The following is a 13,996-nucleotide window of genomic DNA, read 5'->3' on the forward strand; positions in this document are numbered from 1 at the left end:
TGAACAGATTTTTCACATTTACTTGATGCTAAATCCTATGAAAAAGTATTAGATAAAACTATTTTTTTATTTTAAAGTACTTTTTAATTTTTCTTTTAGGTAGAAACGTGCGGAGTTAAATAATTGTCATTTCTTTTTGCAGTATTTAGAGGCCCATCTAAAATTTCTGGCATTTTTCTTGCAAGAAGCTACTCTGTATCTGGGTTGGAATCGTGCCAAAGAAATCTGGGAGTGTCTTGTGACTGGCCAGGATGTTTGTGAATTAGATAGAGAGGTAAGAAGTTGGTATAGTATATAAAATAAGGCAGAAGAGGGACTTAATATTTCACTTTTTGTGTGTGTCTCACATCTTTAGTTCTAAGCACTTTTCAATTTACTAAGCATACATTTGTACTAGAAGGCCAGGAACTATAAGTGGTGGGCAATATTTTATATAATGTGATACAAATAAATGTGTGAGTACTTTTGATACCATTGTATATAAAACCAAATTAAACTATGTAAGTACAGCTAAGGAATTCTCAGTATATCTTTTAGTTCTCTTTGCCATCACGTGAAACTAGTTTTAAGTTACTAAGAGAAAACTGAGTTCCTGCAATGATGTTGTACCCCAGAAACACCAAAGAGGAATGAATGCCTAACCAGATTTTTAGAACTATAATTAAACAGCTGAAAATAGATTAAACCAGTAGCACAACACCTGTTTTGATGTTTTCTAACAGTAAATCGCTGTTTTCTCCTCTCATTTTACAGAATAATATTAAGTACTTCATAGGTTTGTTGAAAGGACTAAATATGTAACAGTGCCTGGTACACATTAAGGCTTATTAGTAAATGTTTGTGGAAAAACCCAAGTATAAAATTCAAAGCAAAGTATGAGTATATGTTTTCATTATCAGTGGGAAAGATTGCTAGTAACTAACTGCTTTATTTAGTTCAGAGTTCTAACAATTTCAGTTTTGAGTGGTATTTGGCAATATATAATAAATTTTTGGAGAATTAAAAATAATTTATCTTAACTGTCCCAATTCGGAATATAAATACATATATTTATTCATATGTATATGAAATGGATTTTAGTTATAGAGTAATAATTGGTCTTGATCCACAGATGTGTTTTGAATGGTTTACAAAAGGGCAACATGATCTCGAGAGTGATGTGCAGCAGCAGCTCTTCAAGGAGAAAATTCTAAAATTGGAGTCATATGAAATCACTATGAATGGTAGGAAAGAAATATAAAACCATTTTTTTAGTCTTTGAAAAATTTTATTCTTTCCTTTTCTTCTAAGCCAGGGGTGTCCAAATTTTTTTCAACGTTTTTTTACCAAGGGCCACATGCGGTAAAATACACAAACAGCCGGGCCACTCACTCGAGGTGAAGTACATATTGCCTCACCTGGTTTATTTAAGTAAACTAAATATATTTTTGGAATTTGCTGCGGAATGGATTGCCGGCCACGGTTGGCCCGCGGGCCTCAGTTTGGACACCCCTGTTCTAAGCCAACTTCTCAGAAGCAACCAGTTGAGAATATCTTTCAGGTCTTTTCCTTATGTACATAAAGATGTTTATATATACGGATAAATTCCTTTCTAAACAAATGGTATCTTATAAATAACTTTTTATGCCTGATAACTCAAGTTGCCAAACTGCCTTTTCATGAAGTTACTTAGTACAAAAAGGACTCATTTTAAGATAAATATGTGTCAAAGTATAGAAATCTTTGTAGGTGTTTCTTTTAATTGAAATATTTTTTTCTTGAGCTATATATAATTCACAAACCATTAAATTAACTTTTTAAAAGTGTATAATTTAGGATATTCGCAAAGTTGTGCAACTTTCACCACTTTCACCCAGAACATTTCATCATCCCAAAAAGAAATCCTGTGCTTATTAGCAGTCACTCCCTATTCTCCTTACCCTCAGTCTCTAATCTATTTTTTGTCTTTATGGATTACCCTAATCCAGGCATTTCATACAAATGCAACTGTACAGTATGTTGCCTTTTGTATCTGGCTTTTTTCATTATGCTAAGGCATGATGTTTTCAGGGTTCACTCAGGTTGTAGTAGCAGTACTTCATTTCGTTTAGGCGGAATAATATTCCATTGTAAGGATGTACCATCTTTAGTTTATCCATTCATCAGTTGATGGACATTTGGGTTGTTACCACTTTTGTTACGATATTATTAATCAAGGTGCTATAAACATTCTTGTACAAGTTTTTGTGTGGACATAGGTTTTCATTTATCTTAGGCATATACCTAGGAGTAGAATTGCTGTATCGTATAATTAACATTTGAGAAACTGCCAAATAGTGCAGTATAGCTTCACTATTTTATAATCCCACCAGCAGTACGAGGGTTCCAGTTTCTCCACATCCTCACTAATACTTTTTATTGTCTGTCTTTTTTATTTTAGCCATCCTAGTAGGTGTAAAGTAGTATCATGTGGTACTGACCATTTTCCTAAAGACTAATGTTACTGAGGATCTGTTCATGTGCTTATCGGCCATTTGTATATATTCTTTAGGGAAATACCTGTTCAAATCTTTTGCCCATTTTTAGCTAAGTTATATGTCTTTTTACTGTTGAGTTGTGAGAGTGTTTTTGTGTATTTTGCATGCTAGCTCTTTATCCGATACATACATGATTTGCAAATATTTTGCCTCATTCTCTGTGTTGTCTTCTCACTTGCGTGATAGTCCTTTGAAGCACAAAAGTTTTTAATTTTGATGAAGTCCAATTTATCTATTTTTGCTTTTGCTGCTTGTGCCTTTGGCACCATATCTAAGAAACCATTACCTAATCCAAGTTCTTAAAGATTTGCACCCATGTTTTATACTAACCATTTTATAGTTTTAGCTCTTGATATACTTTGAATCTTTTCATTGATTATCTGTGTTACTTAGAGTATATGAATTTATCTGACATTCTGTAATTTCAGGTTTTAACTTATTTAAGACTTTTTTTGAAAATGTGAATCTCTGTGATCATCGATTGAAAAGACAAGGAGCTCAGTTGGTAAGTACATTATTCTCAAATCTAGATAATTTGGATAACCTAGTAAAACTTGATGTACAGCAAAAAACATGTTACAATTGAGATAAAAAAGGAATTTTTTTTTTCTTTTTTGAAGAATGGATATCCCCTTGCCTGCTGTTTTCTGCATTGATGACAGCTTCTCTTAGAGTGTACTGGAGGCCCCCTTTCCAGCACAACTGACTTCTCAAATCCCTCTGTGTTTCTTGCTCATCTGGGGCAGCCAGTGGCCTCCTGTGCCTAAGTGAATGCAGACTAAGATAGTTCCATCTAAGCTACCAACTCCGTAGATCCATCAGTCCACACATTTGTATAAAAACGAACAAAATCTTCAATTCTGGGATTTCGGTGGTAGGGATTTGGGGAGAAAAGTTTAGGAATAGATAATGATGCAGGAAAATGAGGATCTATAGAAGGTATACAGATGATGTTTTTACAAGATTTTTTAAGCCCTTGGTAAGACTGAATTGAGCCCCAAGGATTAGTAACTACCTCTAGCTTGACTCCATCTCCTTTTGAAGAAAGCTCCTGAAGATGGTAGCCATCTCACTCCTGTGCTATTTCTGCATCAATAGCTCGTCTGGGTAGACATCTAGTTTAGGTATAAGGGTATCTGGAGAAAAAAATTCATATCTATGCAGATTCCCTTGGACGTTGCCCAGTGTTGTTGTGGTTGGTTGTTTTTTTGTTTTAAAGTTCCATATTGGTTCAGTAGTGTTCTCATATAGCTTGGTTTTTGTAGCCTTAATTCATATTGAACTGAAGAGGTATAGACTTACAAGGTAATGGAAAATAATTACAATTTTGTGACCTTGGTGTGCTATATAATTTTTTTTTCTTTTGAACAGTATGTAGAAAAGCTGGAATTGATAGGAATGGATTTCATTTGGAAAATAGCCATGGAATCACCTGATGAAGAAATTGCAAATGAAGCTATTCAGTTAATCATAAACTATAGTTACATTAATCTAAATCCTAGGTTAAAAAAGGTGGGTATCCAAGGGAAGAAGACACTCGTATACACAAAATGGCAGAAAATTATATATTTTTTATTTGTAAGTTGGCATTCCTGAAGATTGGCTTCTTTATTTTGACATTTTGTCCTTAATGATTACAGCTAAATGTCAGACTAATTTTACTCCATATACCTCTTTATTTTAGGATTCTGTATCATTACATAAGAAATTCATTGCTGATTGCTACACAAGATTAGAAGTGAGTAGCAGATTTTATTTAACCTGTTTTTGAAATAAATGCTTTGGGCTTTTTCCTTTTATGATTTTATATTTTGAGATCATGTGTAATGTTGATATTTGTAGCTGGGTCCTAGTGAAGAATTTGTGAAGCATATCATATTGTACCAATTTGTGAACAGACATTTGCCTTGATTCCCCCAGTAAAGAAGTACACTTCATAGGAAATTGTTCCCTCTCCTCCACCACAGCTCTTGCCTGTTTTACCTATCCCCCCTTGGGGGGTATGGGCACTATCTTCAGAAAACAGGTCTACTTTACATTCCATATTTCCAGTAAATTCTTTTTCTCCTTTTTATATTTTGGTCCAGGAATTTTATACAGTCACTTGCTTCTTTTCCCATCCTTCCCCATGTTTCCATACAGTTTATATTATAAATGCTATTAAAGGCCACAGCAGGACACTCAGTAGTAAGTTGTATTGCTTTTCTTTGTCTATCAGACGCCTGCTGTGTAATACTATCTCACATACATTTCCAATGCCTTATTTCCAGCCTAATGTTTAAAGTATTAAGCATTCATTTACTTTCTTAATTTGTGCTTACTTGTTTTACATCTAAAAAAAATTATTCCAAAAACATAAAGTGCTACTGCCCCCAAATGTCAGTATATGAAACATTTTGGTGATGAATATATGCTAGAATCTGTACAGGATTTCCTAAGTCATGACTTCCATTCAAATCAGTCATCATAAAAAACATTTAAAGTATTTAAGTACCCCTAAATCAAGTACCATGTAAGTATGAACATATGTAGAACAGTAGTTCCCAACTGGAACGTATTTCTCCCCCCACGATTATTTGGCAGTGTCTTGGAGACCTTTTAGATTGTCACACGTAGAGGGGTCCTACTGTGGGCAGGTTGTAAGTAGAAGGTAGGTTGTGAGTAGAGGTCACATGCTGTTAAACATCCTACAATGCCTAGAACAGTCCTCCACAACAAAAAAGTTTCCAGCCCCAAATGTCAATAGAGTTGAGGTTGAGAAGCCCTGATATAGAACGATTATTTCTTATTTTATAGGCAGCCAGTTCAGCACTTGGTGGCCCCACCTTAACGCATGCTGTGACCAGAGCAACAAAAATGCTTACAGCAACTGCCATGCCAACTGTAGCAACATCAGTTCAGTCTCCATATAGGTAAGTGATTGCAGAAGTTACAACACATCCACAGTGCATGAATATGTATCAGTTTAAAAAAATAATAGGCACCATTTTCCCTGTGGAGATCTCTCACTTGTTTATTTCCTCATTTTATTTCATAACTTTTGCAAACAGTCAGATCCTGGGAAGTTACATGTTCCCTATTATACGTCCCTAAATTTGCATCTCTTAAGGATTTGTAGGTCATCTTCATATCCACCCAAGTATTGCTCTGCTCGGACCCCTCTATCTAATAGACAAGTTTTGTTGTTTTTTCAATTCATTTTATTTTTAATCTGTTTAATGAGTAACTTTTTCTATTATGATGGGATAAAGATACATTCATTGTATACAGAGTAATTTTTTTCTTTCCAGTTTGAAATATTTACTTAGACATCTTATAACTTTTCTCCTTGAATAGTCAAATCCACGGCATTAGCAGCAGAAGCAAAATGAAGTGAAAGGTGATAAGTAATTATAATGGTCAGTTAAAATATTATTTACTTAAAATTATTTTTCAAAATAATATTTAATGAGAACTTTATCCCCAAGAATTTGTGATAAATCTTTGAACCGATATTCTCTTAATTAACATTGCTGTGTTTAGTGTTTTTGAATATTTTCAGTGAAATCTGAGTTCAGTACTTGATATAGTTCTTTGATATAGTAAAGAGAATAGATCATTAGTGAGAAACTTCAGATTGAAATAACTAAAACACTTTTGTGAGGTTTTATGTACCTTCCATTACTGGTAAGCAGCCCCAAATCAGTGACGCCCAGGAAACCTTGACAGGTACACAAGAGAAGGGCTCACTGTCTGCTCGTCACTCTGCTGCCCTCTAGTGATGGGCACTCATACAGTCTTTTTCAACAGGAATAACTAGGTGTGTATGTATTTTTATTCACAGTTGGAGATACTCCTTTTCTTTTTAAAGCCTCCCTGTAGAAAAAGGAATCAATATCCTTGCTTGCGTTGTCCTTTTCTATCTTCTTTTTTTTCCCATTAGAGTTGACATACAATATTCTATCTGTCTCAGGTGTGCAATATAGTGCTTAGACACTTACATATTCATCTTCTTTTTTAAAAATGAGTTCAGTACTGTGTAGTGATACTTTATTAACGTGAAAGAAGCCAATAAAACTCAACCCTCTAGACCTCTTTTTAAAATGGAAGAAAGTGATTATAGTTGAACTAATGGTAAGAACACTAACATGACTTTTACATTCCCACGTTCTCCGAAGTATATCTCAGATAGACTTTCATGAAGAATGTGTATTAAGAATTCCTTATTACATTCCTTATGACGTAAGATGTAGCCTATCTCTATAATCTAGATCATTAATGATTCATTTGTCTGACAAACCAGAATAGAAATGTATTTGTGAACTATTGAATTGGGATTTCCAAACTACTATGTCTTTAAATAAGTGTGCTTTTTGTGTTTTTTTCACTAAGTGCTTTTTATATGAATCATTTCCTATTTGACTACAGAGCAAAACCACAAAATAGTTTTTAAATATTCTCATTATAAACTCTAAACAGAGTTAATGAGGATGTATAATGTCAAAGTTGCATTTGAACTAGGACATTGTTTTTATCTTGTTTTACTAGTTTTGAAAGAACTTTTCAGTGACCATAATTGTTCCAATGTATGAGGGAGGAGTTATTCTCTCATCTGTACGGTGTTTTGCAATACTGTCTGGGGTTTAATTTATTTTTGCGGTGTAATTAAAACAGTGCACTCAACCAATCACTTATTATAGCGCTTAGATATTTTCTAAAGATTTTCCATCTGAATATCAAATTCTGATTCCTGTTCATAGACTGAATAAATTTAGAACTCTGTTAAATGTATTTAACAAAACTGTTAAAATGTGTTTGACCAACTCTTTTTTAAGTGACATTTCCAATACTGCTAATCAGCTTACCAGACCAATGGTTAGAAAATGGTAGTACCTTTTTCAGTTTTAGAAATACACTTATTTGAAATACCTAGACTTTTTGGAATACAAATGTTTAAAGGCATTTGGATTTTCATCTCTCATGTTAACACATGCGGTGTTCTCTTTAATAAAGCACAGAGCTGTGACTCTGTGCTGCGAATGTTGGAGTCCTATTACAGTCATCCCTTGGTGTTTGAGGGGGATTGGTTCCAGGACACACGCACACACACACTCTACCCCTCTCCACCCTACTCTACCCCGCCGTGGATACCAAAATCCAGGGATGCTTAAGTCCCTTATATAAAATGGCATAGTATTTGCATATAGGCTATAGCAGGGTATGCCTACCCACTACTTCATTCGTGTGGATTCGCTATAGTACTTGGCCCATGGCAAATTCAAATTTTGCTTTTTGGATATTCCTGGATTTTTGTTTTTTGTGTTTTTTTCCCGAATATTTTTGATCCACAGTTGGTTGAACCCATGCATGCGAAACCCACAGATGTAGAGGGCTGACTATATTTCAAGTGTTAAGTAAGATTTTATAAGACTAACCAAAACAGACCTCAGGTCTCATTTTTAGTCTATCAGAGCTCCACACTCCCTTGCTGTGTGTTTCCTGCCCCAGAGATGGTTGTCTCCTAATGTGTGTTGATTTTTTAAGTGCTTTGAAAACCCTTAGGGTAACAAATTCTTATATTTTAAGTTTAATTAGACAGAATGTTCACTTAAACCAGATCAACAATTGTTTGTCTTTCCCTTTGTCCTCATTCTTAACCTAATTGAAACAAATAGCAACCCTTTTTGTGGAATATTTCCTGGTTTGCATTTGTCTTCTAATTTTCAGGCAATTTAGAACTTTGTCAGAGTCCATGTGTTTACAGAATTATGTGGCATATTTTAGTTGTAAGATTATGAAAATCAAGCACACTTGATGGATTAGTGGACAAATAGGCTTGGGGACCCCGGTCCTCTATTTATGGAACAAGTGTTTTAAGAAGAAAAAGAAAAAAGAATTTCAGGAAAGGCAATGTGGGGAAGGGCAGCCTTCTCCTCCCTATTCCATCTATGTGATCTGGTTGAATGATCTCCCCATTGGATGAAAGGGAAGGTTAGTCTTTGTCCTTGACCAGTGAGTGCTAACTGTGTGGTTTGGTGAAACAGACTAGAATTGAGCTCAAGTCAGCATTCATTTCAAGTATGTTTAAAAAAAATTTTTTTAACCCATAGATCGACTAAACTTGTAATAATTGAGAGATTGCTACTTCTGGCAGAACGCTATGTGATCACTATAGAGGTAAGCCTCTCTTCTTTTTAAAGCAACTGAATCTTCCTGTTACTAGACTTAATGTGTTCAGTATATATTTTTGAGATGTTTAACAGTGGCACTCTGTATCTGACCTGTTTAACTTAATGTCTTTTTCAAGGATTTTTATTCTGTTCCACGAACTATTCTACCTCATGGTGCCTCATTTCATGGACATCTTTTAACTCTTAATATTACTTATGAGTCTACCAAAGATACCTTTACTGTAGAGGTAGGTTCACATTAAGCTCTACAGCCATTTTCATTTTGTCTTGTTATTTTCATAAGAACATGTTGATTAAGATATCTGCATGAGTGACTTATTCTAAAAGCTGTTTGGTAAACAAATACAGAATAAAGGCCCGAAATGAAAGGAAATGATGGGGTATTATAAAGCAGATATATAAGTAAATACATGCTATACTATCAGGTGGTAATGAATGTTATAAAGAATAAATAAAAATACAGCAGGATAAGTTGGTAGAGAGTGACAGGTATACAGGAAATACCATTTTAGATAAAGATCGACAGGGAAGATCTCTCTGAGGTAGTGATGTTTGAACAAAGACTTGAATGAAGTGACAAAGTAAGCCATTTGTGGGGAAGGACATTCCAAGCAAAGGGAGCAGAAAGTGCAAAGGCCCTGAGGTAGGAGTTTGCTTGGCTTGCTTGTGCCAAGCAAGGTGGCTGATGTGACAGTGAGGAAGGCAAAGAATGGAAGACCGGCAGTGGGAGAAGGACTTTGAGATTTTATTCCGTGCATGAGTGGGGGGAATTGGAGTAGGAAAGAGAATGTTTACTTACAGCAGAAGGGAAGCCTCGCAAGGGCAGGGATTCTTGTCCTTGGTGTTTTGTTGTGTTCCCAGCTTCTAGAACGGTGCCTAATAACACAATACATGCTCCCTAACAGTTGTTTAAATGAATGAGTAAACGAATTCTTCCCAACAATGTCTAATTTTATGTTACAGGCTCACAGTAATGAAACCATAGGGAGTGTCCGGTGGAAGATAGCCAAGCAGTTGTGCTGTCCTGTGGATAATATACAGATATTTACAAATGATAGCCTGGTGGGTTGAAATAAAAAGTTCGTGGCACATTAGCCTGATAGGAATACTTTCCTCTTCCTTTCCCCCTCATTAACTAAGAAACCACTTTTTGCAGCTGACAGTGAATAAAGATCAAAAGCTACTGCACCAGCTGGGCTTTTCTGATGAACAAATCCTTACAGTGAAGACTTCTGGCAGTGGGACCCCCTCTGGGAGCTCAGCAGATTCCTCTACCAGCTCAAGCAGCAGCAGCAGTGGAGTTTTTAGTTCATCATATGCCATGGAGCAGGTAGAGTGTTGCATTTCAATTTTAAAACAAAAATTTAATATCTTTTTGCCTTCAGCTCAGAGATTTGGATGATTTTGTCCTTTTCTCTCAGGCAAATCCTTCAGAACTGTATCACTGAGAAATGTGGGCTTCTACGGGTAAAAAGATGTAGAATTTATCAGTCTTCTGACCCACAGAATCTTGAGTCCCTGAATCATTCTGCCTGGCCACTGCTTGCTACTCCTCTTATCCATCTCTCTCCATTGATTCATCGTTTTTACCTTTATTGGATCATTCTCATTAGCATTCACACGTGCTCTGTTATTTCTTGCGTCTTTTAAAAAGCCTTCTCTCTTCACCCCAATTCCACCTTCAGTTCTTGTCCCCTTCTCTCTATCCGAGATCAGCAAAACTCCTTGAAAGAGTTGTCGAAACTCTATTGCCATCATCTTTTCAGGCTCTTCTCAAGGTTATCTGTCACTTCCACCTCTCAATCCTCATGTTCTTGATATTTCAGCAGAATTGATACACGTGATCACTTCCCCTTGAAATACTTTCATCACTTGGCTTTCAGATCTTTGCGTGACTGTGTTTTTTTTATTTTAGAACAACCTTGCTATGGATGTCAAAGAATTCTTCAGGGTTAGTATTAGTGTCGTGGGTTTTTTAAAATAACTATACAGTACTTCGATACAGCAAGAATTTAGGAAAGAAATCCCATTCAGAGTAGTATTATAACAGTTAATTAGCAACAGAAACAGTATACAGAAGGTGCCAAAAAATGTATACACGTTTTAAGAAAGGAAAAAGGTATTAAAATTGTAATACAATGAATGATGCTGCGTTCATTTGATTACTGTCATCTTTTGAACGAACGTCATACTGCATACACATTGCTACCGTAATTCAATTCAACTTTGAAAAGTAATACATAGATAAAACTCTTAAAATGTATACATTTTTTGGCACCCCAGTATATAGTATCTTCAAGTTTAACATTTTTACATGTTCATGCTTATTTTTCATATATATTCATTAAAAATTTTCCCCTATATGATAATTCTATAGTAATGTCTAGTTTCTTTTTCCTCATAACCAGAAAATGTACTTTAATCATATCAGAATCTCTTTTCTCACCTTTGAGAAAACAAGGTGAGAACTTTGTTTTTCTCGATTTCAATTACATATATGTATGCATTGTGTATAAGTGTATGTACGTATATATACCGTGTTTCCCCGAAAATAAGACCTAGCCAGACAATCAGTTCTAATGCGTCTTTTGGAGCAAAAATTAATATTAGACCCGGTCTTATATTATATTGCATTATATTATATTATATATATTATATTAGACCTGGTATTGTATTGTATTATATAATATCATATCATATATATTATATAAGACCTCGTCTTATAATAAAATAAGAGTGGGTCTTATATTAATTTTTGCTCCAGAAGATTTATTAGAGCTGATTGTCCAGCTAAGTCTTATTTTCGGGAAAACACAATACTACTATAATTTTGCTTTTAAGTTACTCATTGCCTTGTTTGCTCCTCACGAGCTCTGGTCAGCTTTCAGTGGTGCCCACTCTCCATTTTAGTAATTACACCTGCCCTTTGTTTTACCTCTCTTCTTCTGTCTGTCTTTTGGCGCCTTAGCCTTCTCACCGGCAGATAGATAGGAGAAGAGAGCCCAGGTAATATGCACACTAGAAGGTGTGAGATCCCTGACTCTGTGTTCCCATGTGTTCTTCAATGCAGGTGAGCACTGTGCTCCCCTCAAGTTTTGTAGTGATCAGTCTTTCAGAACTAACATTTTTAGTATTGGTATGTTTGATTAAAAAAGGGGGAAATTCTTTTGTAAATTTGTGTTTATTTTGTTTTTTTCCCTCAGGAGAAATCCCTTCCTGGTGTTGTCATGGCACTTGTATGTAATGTATTTGACATGCTGTACCAGCTTGCCAATCTAGAGGAGCCAAGGTAAATATAAATATTTACAAAGTTTGGAAGAGGAAGTTACTAAAGAAACCAAGTAACTTCTCACTTGAATGTATTTTACTTTACATCTCACACTAAATGACTGTTACTGAAACTGGCTTGTGTGAAAAAAAATTTAATTTGAAAAATTTCAGGATAACTCTACGAGTTCGAAAGCTTCTGCTCTTGATACCCACTGATCCAGCCATTCAGGAAGCTCTTGATCAACTTGATTCTTTAGGAAGAAAGGTATGTGTGTCTTGGATAGTTATTTAACTGGGATGGAATTTTGTATTATGATTCAGTGAAAATACAACACAAAATCACATTAAGGTTATTTGATATCAACTTTCCCATAATAATTTTTCTTCTTTTGAAAAGTGCCTTCTCTATAAATGGAAATTAGAACTTCATATTGGCTTTTAAAGGATCTAGATAGAGTCAAAAATGATGTAACATTTTAAAACTAGAAGAGCCTTTAATACCATATACTGCTACCTCCCTCCTGTTATATATTGGGAAACCAAAACCCTGCGAGGTGAGGTGTCTTGGTCTGGTCCAGGATCAGACTGTGGCTCTGATACTTCGGTTACGGTGCCTCCGATTGTGCTCATTGCGTACGTTTGAGTTGCTTACATAAATGAGTTTGTCTTTTGGTTTTTTTCACTGTTAATACATAAAATTCATTTTATTTAAATTTTAGGATATTGTTCCTTTATGTATATATTGAAATGGAGTGTTTTATCTGTAATGTTTATGTTTTCAGAGTAAGTTAATTTAGAAAAAAGTTGTTAAAATTAAGTTAATGAACATCCTATTTGAGCGGTTGAAGTCTAGATCAGCCCAGCCCTGTGGTGTGTGGCTTACATATTAATTTGAGAGAGAAGAGAACTTATGCAGTTATAAAATATACCATCAGCATTAGTTCAAAGGTTCTTAAAACTACCACTTTCGCAGCCTTACAATTTCATTATCAGTACTTAGAAGTCCAGATTTTGAAACTACAGAAACAAATTAAGGGGACCGTGCTAGTGTGGCATTCATGTAGGACTGTAATAGTGTTGAGCACTTAGAGTTTGTGTGGTGGAGTTTGATGTCTTGTTAATAGTTACAGAATGCTGCATTTTTTCGTTTGTTTGAACTTAGAAAACATTGCTGTCTGAAACAAGTTCTCAGTCTTCAAAGTCTCCGTCCCTTTCCTCAAAGCAACAGCACCAGCCAAGTGCCAGTTCCATTTTAGAAAGTCTGTTTCGCTCTTTTGCTCCAGGAATGTCTACCTTCAGAGTGCTCTACAACTTAGAAGTAAGAAACCTAATTTATCTTTGTTTCCGTTTGCAGAATCATGCGTTCAGATGACAGAAATAAATGGGTTTGATCTGTTAAAAATTAGTTCTTGAAAAAAGGAAAAATAAAATATAAACTGAGACATTTGTTTTTTGCCTTTGTGAACACTCAATTTTTTTCAATTTGTACCTATGTACATTGTTATACTTGCAAAATAGCATCTAAATAATTAATTAGGAAGCCTTGTCTATTAAAATGCGTCATTACCTTCCTCTAGAAGTTTTGCAAATATGTATTATCAATTACTAATCCTGAGCCTTCTTGTTATTAAAGGCCTCTTAACTTTTTCAAAGCTATTGTAGCTTGTTGACATTAACGAAGCATAATGAGGAATTTATCAGAAGACAAGTTAACATTATTTCAAGATTTAAAAAACAAAACACTGGAAGAATTTGAGCAAAAGAATATTTTTATTATGTTCCTCTCCCAAAGTAGCTTTAAATTAGTAGATTTAGTTCAGTAAACATTTACTAATTGTTTAGCATCTATAAATCATTGTGGTAGTTAAAGGATCAAAGATGAAAAGAGAAGACCTGTGCTTCAAGATCTTACGAGTAAGACATAGGAGAGGCTGGATATACTGAGTCTTGAAAGCAAAGCATTAACAAAGCAATATGGGAGAGTGACCAGGTAGAAACAGTCGTGCTCTTGGAGGGTCAGTGGTCAGACTCTTGTGCCAC

The 13,996-nt window shown here is 35.1% G+C and overlaps 1 protein-coding gene across 3 annotated transcripts in view; it reads left to right on the forward strand.

Annotated features, from left to right (window-relative positions):
- Positions 1–13,996, forward strand: part of USP24 (ubiquitin specific peptidase 24) — a 128,408-nt gene that overhangs the window by 54,579 nt on the left and 59,833 nt on the right. For all 3 annotated transcript variants that reach the window (XM_081055781.1, XM_081055780.1, XM_081055779.1), the window contains exons 19-31: positions 143–274; positions 1,112–1,223; positions 2,945–3,021; positions 3,888–4,028; positions 4,201–4,254; positions 5,313–5,428; positions 8,606–8,672; positions 8,803–8,913; positions 9,650–9,748; positions 9,843–10,016; positions 11,890–11,975; positions 12,128–12,221; positions 13,119–13,274. In XM_081055781.1, the coding sequence (XP_080911907.1) occupies positions 143–274; positions 1,112–1,223; positions 2,945–3,021; positions 3,888–4,028; positions 4,201–4,254; positions 5,313–5,428; positions 8,606–8,672; positions 8,803–8,913; positions 9,650–9,748; positions 9,843–10,016; positions 11,890–11,975; positions 12,128–12,221; positions 13,119–13,274 (1,419 nt within the window). The remainder of the gene's footprint in view (positions 1–142; positions 275–1,111; positions 1,224–2,944; positions 3,022–3,887; positions 4,029–4,200; positions 4,255–5,312; positions 5,429–8,605; positions 8,673–8,802; positions 8,914–9,649; positions 9,749–9,842; positions 10,017–11,889; positions 11,976–12,127; positions 12,222–13,118; positions 13,275–13,996) is intronic.

This window comes from Rhinolophus hipposideros, assembly GCF_964194185.1.
Source record: "Rhinolophus hipposideros genome assembly, chromosome: 8".
Classification (NCBI taxonomy): Eukaryota; Metazoa; Chordata; class Mammalia; order Chiroptera; family Rhinolophidae; genus Rhinolophus; species Rhinolophus hipposideros.